Here is a 15,555-nt window from a genome sequence, read left to right as displayed (position 1 = left end):
AGATGTGGTTCTCTGGTTTTGCTGCTCTGACTGCAGCTGTAAGCCCCGTTCAAGCTTTCCAACTGCAGTGGGGTATTTCACACACATATCATATTTCTTCTGTGGAAGGGTTGATGCTTGGTGCCATACAGACAAATTAAGATCTCTGAAATCATTTCCTTTTTCTCTTTGCAACATGCTATTACTCTTAATGAGGCTGAGTGCTGGCAGGTTATGTCCAGCTTTGGTATGGAAATCAGAGACCAGCACTTTATTCCTTTTACTGCCCCAAATATTTTTTTTTAACAAGTTCTCAACTTGACCATGAGTTCAGAGCACATGGATTTACTCCAAGGACTCCCCTTTCTAATTAGTACTCTGCTTGATCAGCCAGGCCATCCAAGAGCAGTACAGGTAGTCTGGTTTTGTTTTGTTGTCCTGTTGATGTGGATGAGCAGCACCTTGTGTATGCGTGAATAGTTTATGGGTCATTATGGATTTTTGTGTTCTGGGTGCAAGTTTGTGCCACTGACTACAACCATGCAGTTCTTAGTGATGTTCTTTTTTCCTATATCTCTTTTCAGACTAGTCCGGGAGGTGACAGGAGTAAATGTCAACATGAGGGTTGGAATCCACAGCGGGAGAGTTCACTGCGGGGTCTTGGGCCTTAGGAAGTGGCAGTTTGATGTGTGGTCCAACGACGTTACGTTAGCCAACCACATGGAAGCAGGGGGCAAAGCTGGGTAAGTTGCTTCATCAAATCTGTCGTGTTAATCCATGTGTTGTTTTGTGTCTGACATGTCACAGTGAGGTGGGGAAATGGGGGACAGTGGTTCAGAGAGTCTGTATGTCTGCTGTAAAATGAACTGTGGGTGTAGTGTTTTAAGCATGTACAAAGGTTAGCAAGGTTATTCTGTTCCATGTCTACATGTCTTTGGTTACAGAAAGTCTACAAAATCCCAAGGTGGGCATATCCTTCTGTGGTAAGAACTCAATTCCTCCTCTGTGAAATAAAGCTGATAGATACAACAGAAATGAGCAGGTCTGTGTGAACACTAGCAGAGCTGGTCATGGTTACAAACAGATGTGACCGTATGTTAACAGTGTTTGCTGGAGAGCATCCCAGCTATCGATGGATATAGCACAACGTGTTGTTTCAGACCAGGCTTTTGTTTTGAAACATTCCTATGAGAGAGCAGAATCGGTTCTTGTTTCACCGCTATATGGACCAACTGAAGACTGAGTTGCTGCCAAGTTGACTCTGTGAGATAATTTTTCTATGTGCCTTTCCATCTTTTCTCTGCTCTGGAAGAAAGCATAAGGCTATGGTACTTGATGGGATACCTCTACAAGGCACTCGTACCACAGTGATTAACGTGATACAACAAAAAAGATACATGCTGCAGTGTATATTACATGTGTCCACTGAGTAGACATGTCCTTGTGTCCTTCCCATGTGAAGGGCCTGTGCTTGCCAAAAAAAAATATCTGCTGTGTGTTAACGCAAAGTGAATAAAAGAATGAGTGCTTTATATCTAAGGAGGTGCTTATAAATGGTTGTGTAAGATGCTTAACGTGAACACCTCTCTCTTTAAGAAAACGCCTCCTGGCCTGCTTGCTTTAAAATAGATGAAACTCCCGTACTACATCTGTAAGAGTAGTGGCATGGCTAAATATATTGGGTTTTACTGCTTGTTTGTTCCAGTACGTGGCACCTGTCACTGACAGGAACTGGCTTTTTAAGTGATAACTTTTCAGAGCCTACAAAACTGGCTTGTCTTTTGTCTTATTCAAGGCGCATCCACATAACAAAAGCAACCCTGAACTATCTCAATGGAGACTATGAGGTGGAGCTGGGTTTTGGAGGGGAACGCAACGCTTATCTGAAAGAGCACAGTATTGAGACCTTCTTGATTGTACAGTGCAGCCAGAAACGGGTAAGACCAAACAAGCTAATGCAAGTTTAGTAACTTTTAATAACTAGATGGTCTCCGACACACCAAGGTAGAGTGAACACCAGCCTTTATAGATGAGTGAGTTGACTACCTGACCTTCAGTGACAAAAATTCCTGTTTCTCTCTCCTCTTCCTGAACTTCTGAATGCGTAGAAGGGAGTGTAGCCACTTTCTGCATAAGGTTTCTGCACCAAGTACTTTCTAGTTCTATCAAAGAAACTGTCCTGAGTTGTTTTCAAAATAATTTTGAAGAATGTTGTTAATATAGATATGTATTTTTTCAATTAAATTTGATACTTGTACAAGTTCTTAAGGCAATAGATTAAAACCACAAAGATCTCTTCTCTGTCAGGTTATATACAGAGGTGTTTTTGTCCACCTGCTCACCATATTGCTATGAACATAAAGATTAGAGCAGTTCTTATCATTACTTTTCAGCCTCTGTTTCTGAAGATGCGAAAATCTGGCCCGCTGTAATGATGGATAATCACTGTGACAGTGGGATGAGATCATACATACTGCTATGACATGGGTCAGGCTGCACAAAATAAGGCTGTTAGGGCATTACTGACTTGAACTTGAGTCAAGTCAAACTCAAGTGGACTTCAGCCAATATATCTTCTTTTTGTGACACTGCCAATTACGGAAAATAGGTTGATGTTATCACTAGTTTGTATTCTTTTAAATAATGGTAGACTGTAATACTAGAAAAGGACCTTTTTGGTCATCTAGTTGAGCCTAGCCAATAATATTTCTCTAAGTAATTTCTGCACTATAGGCACTACTTTGCTATTCACAGTACGGGCAAACATCTAAAGATTGGCCTGAATTGAAAATCATTTCAAATATTTCTGAATCTAAGACCAATAAACCTTCCCACAGCTGTAAATATGAGTACCATGAGATTAAATGAATTAGTGTTTGTGACATGTTCCAATAGCATGGTTGATTTGAATAACTGTAACACCTATACAGAAATACTTGCCTCATTTCCTGAGAGAATGGAAGCCTCAAATCTCCTTAACGGATATTGTGTAAAAAATCTCCAAGAAAATTCCTTATCATCTGCTAAAGAGAGAAGCTGATGTTTTGGTTTCTATCTGCTCATAAGATAAATCTCATTAACAATTGTCTTCAAAAGAGGATTAGAGCTTGCAGTGCAAGATTATTGTTTCCTGAGCGTCACTGCCTGTCAGTGGGCGAGCTGATGTTTATACCTAAACCACTTCATCTTTGCTGCGTAGATGTAAGAACATAAACCAAAATGCCCTTATGGTCACGCCCCACCTCCTGGGGTAGAGAAGCTATATTGACTTCTTAAATTATGCACTCACCAAGTTGTCTGCATGTTCTTGTGGAGAACTGAAGGTTTCTCTGGAGAGAAGAGGAAGACTTAGGTCTTCCTAAGATCATGATTCTGATTCTTGCCAATGTAGACAAAAAACTCAAAAACAGAGACACAGAGCACTTGGAACTTGACTTCATTTTTGAACACAGGGCTGTCTTTTGACTAGGAGAGTGGTCAGAGACTCAGGAGAGATGTGGATTCCATTCCAGACTTAGATTTTTAGGAACTTGCATCTTTGTGCCTTGATTTTCCATGGTAAAATAAAATGGGTTCCCCCCCTCATTCTTTCACTGCTTTATATGTATTTATTGCAGCTCTGTTACACAGTGTAGTCCTTAGCTGAAGTCTCTAGGCGCTACTATAATGCTGCTCTAACGTGCTGCATCCCAGAGTAGCTAAGAACTGGGACATGTGCATGGCCTATGTAATTATTGTGCTAAATTGAAACATAAAGAAACTGCTACCCAAGGTCATGGATATTAGTGTTTAGAGTTTGAGGGGCTCCTGGTTTGCCCATACTGCTGCAACTTTGTTGCTCCCATAGCCATTTTCTATCCCTTTGTGAATAGTTTAAAGTTCTCTCCCTCTTTAAAAACTCATTTTCAGATAATATGAAGATCAGAAGTGAAAAAAGCTTTCTCCCATAGTCAGCTCAGTCAGTCTTGAACATTTTGCCTGATGCCAGGCAAAGTTCTAGCACTTCACTTTTTCATTCCGTTTCTGCTTGATTTTAATGACTTCTTGTGATGTATTTAGCCAGGTTATCAGTTCAGTCTGTTCCAGTAATGGCCGTAAAACATTCACCTAACTTAGTAATGGGTTCCTGTGAGTCGTGTCTGAGTTCCTGCTATCCCCACACACAAGGCACAGGATTTGCATTGACCTGAGAGCAGATGCATAGTTGACCCAAGTAACTGTTTGCCTGAGCTATTCCTCAGTCCACACAGGCAGACTTGAATTATCTGAATACCTGGTCCATCAGTCCCACAGCCATTGAAACCCACAATATCAGGAGTTACGATGAATGTATAAAAGGTAACGGCATCTGTTCCATACCCTTTCTGCTTGCTGTTGCCATGGGGAGCCATAATTTTGAATGTCCTGTCTTTTTTGTTTATTTGACTTTTTCATCGTGTTAATGCCATTTCTTTGGCACAGAGTAAATGGGAGGAACATTTATCTAATATTTTTGTTCCAGGAACTCAGACTAGCTCCTTCTTTGAAAATAGGTTTTTTTCCTTCTTAAAGATGTTGCTAACTGGAATATATTTAGTTGAGTTTTAGGGGGGGGGAAAGCTAGATTCTGATCACTCAGTCTTTAAATAACATCCCTAGAGCTGAAAATGTAGTCCTTGTTTTCTATCTGGTACAGGGAAGAGTTGCTTTCTGTTGAAAGAGCAATAAATTGCAAAGTTTTAAAATCCAGTCTGTTTAGGTTTCTCTCTACTCACCTATACCTCCAGATCTGCTTTCACCTTTCTGTTTGCCCTGTCCTGTGATGCTGCTGCTCTTGTGGGAGAGCACTTGCCTGTGAAGGAGGCAATGCTCAGATACTCCAGAGCAGTGCAGGAGTGACTTTATTATTGCAGTGTTATGTTCCCCTAGATAAAAGTTTTCGTGGGTGTTTTTGAAAGCATAGATCCAAAGTTCCAAATTTGTTTTCCTTGTGTTTGCTTTCAATTCCTTAAGCTAGGGTTTTGATAATTAAGATATAAAACAGTCTTAACTGTGTGAGATACAAAGGGTGCCATGCATTTCATTGTAATGTGAACCTATATATATGTATACACATATATACATATATGTAAATACATATATAAAAAAAGTAATTCTTGTCATAAAATTAGCAGTCTGCACCATAAAGGTCTGTTGAATCTTTTGCTGTGGTTTGTTTGCTCCCATTAGTGCTAACAGTGGGCTGCTCTAAAGCCTGGTTGCGCTGGTGCCTGGTTGCTCTGGTTGTCTAGTGTCTGCTGTCAGACAGCAATTGTATCCCCTCTCTCCGTCTCAGCCTTTTTTCTCCTAAGACAAACTCTTCTAATGTCTTCTCACAACGAAGAAGAGACAAGCACAAGCTCTTACAGCAAGCTCTTCATTTTCATGATCACGAAAGGAAACCTTTACCTTTTGCATAGTTGCATTATCTTGGTGTCTTATATTTATTCTGTGATGAACTAATGTGCTTCCTGATAATGAAGTGAAGTTTCTGACTGTAATCTCTAAGTGAATGATCATGCATTTTGTACACTTGAATGTCTCACATCCCATTTCTACTATGTCAGTCCTCAAATGTCGGGTGCTAATACTCCTTTTTTTCTTATCTGTCAAATACTACCTCTGCTTCTCTGATTAGCAAAGTCTGTCATTGCTACGCTTGGTGCCAGATGTAATAAGAAAAAAATTAAACAAAATCTGCCCTAAGACTGATCATTAAGTAACTCTACTAGTAACTTTCATCCAACCTAATGCTTCCTCATTCAAAACCATCTCTTGCCATTTCACTGGAAACCAGCTCTTTTCCCAGCTTTGTATTCCCCATCTGTCTTAGCCATTAGTCTCCAGCACAGCACTCTGTCAAATGCTCTATGGAAAAAACAAGGCCAGTGAGAGCTACTGTATTTTTTCTGTTTAGAAAAACTTGGATGGTCTCAAGGCTGTTAATCCAAGCCCAGCATTTGCTGCTCTACAAGTTCTGTGTCATGATCCCTGACTAAATAGTTATTAAAAGTATCTGTTACCAGAACTGAAATTGCAGTTGGCAGTTTTACACAGATCTGGGATGGAGGTTGTCCTTCTGACTTCAGCACATTACACTTAAGTTTTGCTTCCAGCTTAGTCATGTTTTTCCATTTATAACCCTACGCTTATGATCCCTCTTCCCTTTTGCCTCTACTGTGGCAGTAGTGATTGTCTGAAGAGAAATAATCTGTTCCTTCAGTTCTAGAGTAATGCAGATTTTTAAGTTTCTGTTATCCTCACGTGATATAGGGTGATGTACACAGGATGACTTCTGTCCTTATTCAGTATTTTTCTCATTCACTTGGATAGGTGTTTCTAATGGACCTAATACCTTAGCATGAAAGAAATATAGGAATTCTCCAAGGAGATCTTTGCCTTTCCTCCATTACTGGCTTTGCAACTTCATTCTTTATCTGAAAGTCTGTGTTTCCAGATAAACAGTGAATTATCAGCCAGAATTATTACTACTATTACCCAGATCTTTACTGATTCCCAAACTTAACCCTGAGGCATTGTAGTGGACTACCCAGCATTACTCAATACAATGTCTTTATCCTTCTACAGAGTGGTTTTGTTTTACGCTTGTTATACTTTTTTTTTTTAAGTTTACCCTACAGACTGTAGCGTTGCTAACACACAGATCTGTACTTCCACCTCCACAACTTTTATATCTGTCCTTCTGCATTTTATTCAAAATGTCTGTCCCAGTCATTACTGCTATCCCATCACATCCCTGCTATTCTTACAGTACTCAGTTTAATTATTGTTGGAGTATCCAGTAGTCCCAGTTCTTGTGCTGCCCAAGTTTCTGGAGTTTGTACAGGAGCATGTCACTTGGTGGTTGTTGGTAACTTTCTGCTCTTCTTTGAGATCAGGTGCTGCACTAATTCGCAGAACCATCACAACTACTCTTGTAATCAGTTCAAATCTTTGATAAAAGATTTACTCTGAGAAGGGTGGAGAAGTATGTGTTTGGAGGAGTGGGAAACAGACCTTAAGGTGAATAGGATTTTAACAGCACATGAGGTTTACAGCTAGTTTTATTGTCCTCAACATTGTCAGAAGTCAGGGGAAATGCTTTGCTTTGAACACAAGTGGAAACAAAATGTGACTGTCAACAGATGAGCAATACTGCTGACTAAACACATTGTGCTGAGTGTACAAAGTCGGCAAACTGAAGAAATGTTTATTTTTTTCTAATGTCTTTCAATTGCAGTAAACATGGGTGTTTCTTTTAACAATAGCAGGTACACAACAGTTTCAGAAAGGATTGTTGATGGTGGCCTTGAAACAGCTCAACAAAACTTTGGCCATAACTCCTAGAAAAACAATTCTCATTCTTTTCTAAATAGTGTCCTGGAACTCCATCCAGCTGAAGAAACAAAATGGTCCTTTAAATGTGCATGTGACTCTCCTAAAACACAATCAGTCTAATGTGATGATTCCTCAATTCAACAAATTTAATCACTGCTCAGCAGGGTTCCACTCATGTAGATTTATGAAGGCGATGGTTTGGAGCATGTAGCACTGCAAGAAATATCATTCACATGTCAATAGGACTTCAATACAATTTAAAGAATAATATGTAGCTGAATCTGAAATGGCTGATCCATGCTCAGACTTCACTGCTTTGTTGCACTGATAGTGATCAATATGTTGGAAAATCCTATCACACGCTCAAGGAGTAACAGGCGTTCTTGATGCAATTGATAAGTATAAGAAAATCCCAGCTATTTCTGCAGTTTTGCTATAGCATTACTGTAGCTCAGTGTGTGGGAACTGGTAGTGGGAACACGATAAAACCTCTGGGAATAAGATTTACAGTCTCTTTGCGAGTCCAGATTTGAAAAGTTCCCACAACAGCTTTCTGGAGTTTAGCCACTTTAAATCTGAAAAACTCATTGCTGTCAGAAACTTTTGCACCTGCTCCTGTTGGTAGTACCTGTAATGAGTAGGACTGAAAGGTATCATCTCTCCTTTTCTTTATTGTTCTTTCCAGTCTTGTTATGCCTTAGGTAGCCCTGTGTGCAAGTTGTCCTCATGCTGTCACAGCCAGGAAGAAACAGAGGAGGGATCCTCATAAATTTCCACAGAGGAGCTGTGATCCTTCTAATTCTTCATTTTTAGAGTTTGTTATTATCATCACCCACGGAACAAGTGATTTTTCAAAAAGTAAATTAGCTCAACTTTTAAAAATATCAGGTTTAAAAAAAATGTTTTTGAATAAGTATTGATGTTAACAACGAAGTCCTATTGTTCAAGATAATGTAGTAGCACAGTACGTAATGTGGGAAACCAAAAATCCACTATGCTTGTATATTTGTGTTTTAATCTGATTGGAAATATTGCTGAAACACTGTTCACAATCCAGTGGAAACCTTCTACAGGGGATGGGGGAAATACTGCCAGAGTTCGTATAGCCATGGAAAATTTATGGTGCCTGACCTCATGGTTAGAAACGATCTCAGAAGTATATATTTATCCATTTGTCCCACCCTTACCTCAGCACAGATGTGTCAATAAACATGAGGTCTTTTATTCCCTTCAGATTAGTCAAGTGATGCTTCAGAGTCACCAGCACTAGCAGCAGTTAGAATGATTACTCACTGGCTGAGAGGGGTTAGTACATCTGGTTGGATTTTTGGCATTAAGGCTTCTCTCAAATTCTAACCAAATTTACTAACTCAGGGGGGAAACCTGCTGTATGTATCTTTTATCATCTGTTGATGTAAAGGCATTTACATGTTATGGTTACGTGTAATGTAACCAAATAGCTTTGCTTTTATAGGTCCCCAGACTAGTTTCAGCGTCTAGGTTTTTTGATTGCTTTTGGTTGAAAACCCTTCACTAAGTTGTAATAAAATGGATTGACAGTGTCACTTCTGTTCTTGAAAACAATATATATTTGCTTGGAGATAATGAAACTGTATTTCCTACCAGTTTTCTGGCATCACATCATAGAAGAAAGAAGCATAACTATGAAAAAGATTGCATAACTGAAAAAACACAAGAAAGTGCTACAAATGATGGCAGAGACCATAAAAAGCAGTGACTTTTAAAAAAGAAAACCTCAAACCAACTCAGATCTGGACATCAGCGTTGCATCACATTAGTGTATTTTTAGAAACAGTTAAAACGCAGCTCTCCTGGAGGTTATCCAGTGGCTCTGTCATGATTGCTCATGTGAAATTCAGCTAGTGCCAAGTGATGGAGTTTTCAGCTCTGGCAGATGAAACGGTGGTGGGTTCGATGCAGGGAAGAGGTGACGTGGGAGGCACTTGCTGTCCTGGGGGCATGCAATGTGGGAGCATGTACGGTTCTCCCCAGCAAACATCCCGGGGAGCTGAGAGCTCCCTTAGGTTTGCTCCCACTGAGTTTCCTTGGGATCTTACACTTGTCATCCTGGCTAGGTGGAAAAAGATCTTTGCTGGCAGCCCGGGACTGCAGTGACCACTGCTACTTACTGTCACGGGGCCAGTCGGGTGTCCGGCACAGGGCTCCTGTCGCAAGTGGCACCGTGTCCCCAGCTAGTGGTCATGAAGTCTGCAGCACTACATTCCCGGGAACGTTTGGTGCCTGCGTGGTGAGCTTGTGGTCTCATAGGAAATGTTGTCATCGTAGCTGTCTCTTCTTTGCAAGAAAAGGGATCATGATTTCCCATGCTTGTCAATCAGACAGCTACCCAGCACTGAATTTTAGCAGGCTTTTTAAAATTTCTTTTAAAAAAATAATTTAAGGCAGCATAACACTAGACATTTAACTCTCTGGTTACCATGGAAAGAACACCAGGTATTTTGCAAACTCCTGACAGGTACAAGTTACAGTGAATAGTGGGGAATCAAAATAAATCGGTAGGGAAAGCAGACTGCAGGCAAAAAAAGATGCGGACCTACCTGTATTGTCATACAACAGTTGAACCAAAATTCTAGAGTTTAAAACAACTGATGCTTTCTTTTTAAATTATTCAGTTGTCTGAACACTTTCTGAAATCCAAAATTAACTATTATGTCTAATTTTTTCAGTAATCTCATGGAAGCAGCAATTGTCTTGAAAAGTTTAATCTCTCAAGTAATAAACAGCCAAGTTGTAGCTATCCCTACTGTCCAAATTTTCAGGCTTTCCAGAGTTTGTCTCTTTTAAGCAAGGATGTAATATTTGCCACCCCTCTGCCTTCTGAGTCAGTACAGGTAAATCTCACAGTCCGCACTGAGCAAGTCTCCAGTGCAGTCCTTGCTACAGAAGATTAAAGGGTTTGATCTTGTGCAATGAACTCCTGTCTTTCCGCAGAACACATTCCATGTGGCAACCTGCCTGTCTTTTTAGCTAAAGAATATATTCAAAATAAGAAACTAATCAGCCTGTTGTTTAGCCTAGTTACATGCTGCACTTCTGTGCTTTTGTAACTGGCATTGTGCTTGAATGAAACCTTTCCGACAGATCCTGTGCAAACTTTGCAGTAAGTTCCAATTACAACCAAGATTCAAAACCAGCTCTAATAACAAAACCAAAGACTTTGTCCAAACTTCAGGAAAGTTAGTGTCAATGATAAATTTGCAGCTAGCATTAGGGTGGAGGAGACCATTTGTCACACTCTGCAATACCATTACCCTTAACAGATACACAGTTAAGTTGTTTGCAAGATTTACATGCTTTCCTTAGCATGTCTGCGAAGATGCTCTTGCAAGTGTGGAAAATTATTTGCTTGTACCTACAGAGAAAGATGTCCTTTATTCCCATAGCTTCAAGGAGCTTCAAGGCTCCTGTTCTTCAACCAGATGGCTCTGTGTGTCGTTTCTCTTGCAGACGCACCAGTCTTTTTTTCCTTTTGAGGACCCTCTATGTAGTATCTCAGCTTGGAACTGTAATTTCCTGTCTGAAATTATTCAGTTTGATTCAGTTTACTAAAAAAGAAAATAGTTGTCTCTGTTTCGGATTGCTCCCTGTGTTTACACAGGTTATAGTGGTTATTCAAAACAAGCAAAGGAGTAAAATGGTGGGCACCACTTAGGGGCAAGTGTTCCAGAAAATGAGAAGAAAAAGAAATGGTGGACTGGGACTGCTCCTGATCAGCGGCCACTTCATAAAGCTCAAGGCGCAAAGCCAGCTTCTGGAGTGAGAGGTCAGAAGTGAGAGATGCTTGGAGAATGATTGCCATGTAAACGTTTCAAAATTTATTCTGCGTTTCTCTCTCGTTTGTATTTCAGAAAGATGAGAAAGCCACAATAGCCAAGATGAACCGTCAGCGCGCTAATTCCATCAGCCATAATCCGCCACACTGGGGTGTTGACCGACCCTTTTACAACCACCTTGGAGCTCACCAGGTCTCCAAGGAGATGAAGAGAATGGTAATGCCTTGCTTTATGGACATTAATTTCTTTTCTTCTTAATACAGCATTATACATTCCTTCCTGCTTTGTCTGAAGGTTTTTGCAGCCCTGAGGACATTTTCCAAATGGGGGTGGTAAATTCTACTTTGACTCCAGAAATAATAATAATTGGTACATCTGGAGGTGAGTGATTGTGAGATGAGGCGCAAGGTTGTTTGAGAGGGGAAGGGAGGCTGAATGGCACAAAGAAGGCTCTTTTGTCTGACTTGTCCCACGTTCTGAAAACTCATCCAGGCTGTGTGAGAAGATGTGATTATCTACAAAAATTGCTTAGTAACCCAAGCATTCAAACAGCAGCTGACATACATTTCTACTAGATCATTACAGACTTCAGCACTTGCAAAGGTTTCTTGCTTGCATTATAACAGCCAGATGCTGTTCACCTTCTATAAGCTACTTGCCCATGTATACTCATGGGTCCCCGTGAATCACGCCGCTGTGTTTAATTCTCGAGAATACGTTCTCGAGTACATGGATTAATTGGCCTAAGGTAGCAGGCATCTTCATTTCTTGCTTATACCTTTCAGTCCTTCTAAATTAAAAGGAGCAAGACCTAGTTAACCTATGCAATTGGACTGAGAGCACTTTTATGGCTTATTTTACATAAAGTTGTAGATTATATCTTTGTTTCCTGCAATAAAGATGAAGAAAAGAAAGTTTCTATTATAATGGCTATTTTAATAATAATAAAAATATTTAGCACCTCTGTAATTGCATGCATAATCAGATTGCTCTATGACCTTATTAATGCTGTTTTGACCCTTCATGCACAGTCAAAAGTGTGTATTTGTTGCCTGCTTTGTTGCCCATAGTCAAAGTTCTGCTCCAGGTCACCAAAGCCTTAAAGTATTCAAAGAACTTTTTAACATGAGATTCACTCCCACAGCTTAAAACTTTTGGCATAGCTATAAGCAACTGCATATGGTGTCTTCTAATGGGAAATGCTGGCACATTTATTAATATTTGGTGCTAATATTATTCAATCATAATATTATTTTACAGTGCTAAACCAAATTTCTTAATCTCCATAGTAATGTTTCTTTCATTTCTGAGATCTCCAAATGAGGGCTTCTGACATAAGCATACAGATCAGTGGAACTGTGCATTTTTTATGTGGGCTTTTCAATAGGGTGTGCTCAGTAGGCATGACATTATTAGAAGAGCCTAATTGTGCTAGCACATAATTATAATTATAAGTTTCTTTGAATAGCTTTTAAGGGGTTCTTGCAGCCTCCTGTTCAGAAACAAGGTATAAGCATGCCAAATGGTATTATGCTTCTTGGTGTTAATTACAGTTTGCAGTGTCTAGCTGGTTGTTCAGTTGGAAAAACATAATTATTTATTGAAATACCAAGCTGAGTCCTAAAAACTTCACTGCCCCTCACTTGTAGGAGAAAAAGCTTCTCTTTTTTTTTTTTTTCTCTCCTTATCTTTAACCTTTCCCTGTAATGGTATTTACCTTTTTATAAATTCAGCAGCTCAGAAAATCTTTTCCACTCAATCTGCTTCTGTACTGCCTCTTTTATTAAGCTCTTTTTTGAGAGGCTGATGTTGCATGCATCAGGCTATTTCTTGAAAACCAATTTAAACCTGATTCAGATGTATTATTTTCAGCTAGACTTTTTGTTGTTCTTGGGGACTATTTTTTAAAATCTGTTATTTACAGTATTTCCCACTGCTTTATGTTTGAGATGCATTAATCAAAATGAAAACATGCTGCTCTCCATGGCCTAAAGACTATTTTAATATCTGCTAGATGGACATTTTATTGATTAGATTATAGGAACAATCTCTCCATCTCCTGTCTCAACTGTTTCTCTCTGTCTTAACTTCTAATTTAAATACGCATTTCTTTGTACCACCCAGCTTTGCACAGTACTTTGTCTGTAATCTCTAACATTGTGTTACATGGATGCTGTGTGTGCTTAAATGCATGCACAGTGCACACTGGCTGCAAACAGCCTGCTTAGAAATACAAAATACAGACAGACAGAAGGGGAGCAGAACTACAAAGGCTTTTTTCAGTGCTCCTCTGGGATGACATGTCATTGATCTTGGCAAGCCGCACCAGCTTTCAAAGATCCTGAAAATGTGCTCTTTGTTGCACACAACCCACCTTTCCCCCAGACCTCTTGCATGTAATTACATGTAGCCTTTTTTCTTGGAAACTATGAACGTGTAAGGCTGGATTAGTCAAAGTAGTATGCCAAAGGCAGGCAGTGCAACATTGCCTTTCTCTTTAAAACCTGGAGCTCCTTAGCCCTGTAATTTCAAGACAGGTGTTTCTAAGGGTAATTGTGAGATAGTCCTCAGGCAGGAGCTAGGTAATGTTGCAGTGATGTGCAGTTACATTATATTGATGTGTAGATATGAATACATTTGTGTGTAAGGAGTAATATGTATGGTTATAAAGGAGACAGTTTTTTGTCACAAAGGTAGAACATTTTGCGTTATGAAGACAACCATATTTCCAGAAAAAAGAGAGACTGTTTTTTTGTGGCGCTACTTACAATTCCCTGAAAGAGAATATTAAAGTTCCCTGAATTGCATTTTTGGGAGGGAACTGTTACATTTAATGGAAAACAGAATTATTTTGGCCATTTTTCTTTCCTTTGAACTTTGGCTCTGGTAGCTGTCTCTATTCTTAGGATATATTAGCAGTAGTCCTGGATGAGTCGGATTAGTATCAAAGGTAGCCACGTACCCCTTTCACCCCTCCGCCTCCTCTTTTGTCGTGGCATTTCAACACGCTGCCATGTTTGGGCACATCGGCAGCGCATCCGGCGGGGTTTGTGTGGGAGGGCAGCCTGGCCGGCGGCATGGGGAGGTCTTTGGTCCCTGCTTCTGTCCGCGTTATGGCTTGGAGCTTAACCTCTGCTTGGTCCAGCTGACTTTCCACAATGCTCCTAGGGTACGTTGTTCCCCTGGGCACACAGGAGTTTTTTCAGGCACTTGCACACATATATAAATAAGACAAAATATCCTACACGTGTCCATGCAGCAGTAATCTAAAATGTCCTGGAAAACTGGAGTTATTTTCCTAGTCTTACCCTAGCTAACTGGGGCCCGAGTCAGCTGGGATTGCAACTGTACCGGCTCATCCTATCCTGCCCAACAGCCCCTCCATCTCCCTCATGCACTGGTCTGCTTTCCAGACCATCCCTAATCCTTCTTTTTCCCCTCCCATTGCTTAGTGGTGGCCTTTCTTGCCGTGCAGAGCCTCCAGGGAGGCAGCAAGCAGAAGACACCAACGTTGCCCATTGCTGACCCTGACCCCCATAAGCTGGTGGAGCCACTGCCCGGAGAAAGCTGGTCCTGGGGACTGTGCTGAGTTGCGCTGCCGGGTCAGTGGCTGCCCCTGAAAAACTGGTAAATTTGCAGCAGACGAAGATCAGATACAAATGTCGTGGGAGGGCAAAGAGCCTTGCTCCGAGCTGGCTGTTGTTGGACAGGGTGGTGCTGCTGGCGTGGAGCGGGTGGAGAGCTGCCTCGCTCACCCTGGGCAGGCAGTGAAGCCTGGACAGGATCAGCTTTGTGGCTGTATACAGAGTATGAAAAGAGCCAGAGCACGGCAGAAGAGCAGCACAGCTGCTTTCTATTTTTATTGCTTTTTACGGCATGTTTTCTTGTTTCCTAAACAAAAGCAGTCAGTCCAGCACCAGTGACTGTATCTCTCTGGAAAGGCAGACTTTTGTACTGCTCGTGATGTATGCAAAGGAGCAGTGTTCCCCCAAGTCTCTGTACAGCAGTCTTGTCTTCCCCACTGTCTCTCTGGTCCAGTTTTTAATTGCAAAAGGGTAAAAAATAAACGGACTTGAAAGTATTTGAGAGTACAAGTATATTTATAGCTATAACAATATTTATACACCACTGAGAAATACTTTGCTTTTCCCAATATAGATTTCAGAGTGCTTTTATAAATATCGATGGATTTTTGACTTCTGGAAATAATACTTATTTCTCAGTTTTCATCAGCAAAACAAAACTACTATAAAAAAAAAAACAATTTGAAAGAGCTTTGTTGTAAACAGCGATAAAAAGGCAAATGTTGATACCTTCCAAAATTACAGGGCTGTTCCAGATGACAAATGATTCTCTTGCATCTTTTACCCTGTCCAGCATTATTAAGGTTGTAGCTGGAAAACCA

The 15,555-nt window shown here is 40.4% G+C and overlaps 1 protein-coding gene across 1 annotated transcript in view; it reads left to right on the top strand.

The window, feature by feature from the left end:
* ADCY5 (adenylate cyclase 5) overlaps positions 1–15,555 on the top strand; it is a 234,247-nt gene that overhangs the window by 177,892 nt on the left and 40,800 nt on the right. Inside the window, exons 6-8 of the mRNA XM_009274991.2 lie at positions 564–722; positions 1,775–1,916; positions 11,226–11,366. Coding sequence (XP_009273266.2) covers positions 564–722; positions 1,775–1,916; positions 11,226–11,366 — 442 coding nt within the window. The remainder of the gene's footprint in view (positions 1–563; positions 723–1,774; positions 1,917–11,225; positions 11,367–15,555) is intronic.

This window comes from Aptenodytes forsteri, unplaced genomic scaffold, assembly GCF_000699145.1.
Source record: "Aptenodytes forsteri isolate BGI_AS27 unplaced genomic scaffold, ASM69914v1 Scaffold255, whole genome shotgun sequence".
Classification (NCBI taxonomy): domain Eukaryota; kingdom Metazoa; phylum Chordata; class Aves; order Sphenisciformes; family Spheniscidae; genus Aptenodytes; species Aptenodytes forsteri.
Note: the sequence above shows the minus strand (reverse complement) of the source record. Positions and strands in the feature narration are given on the sequence as shown.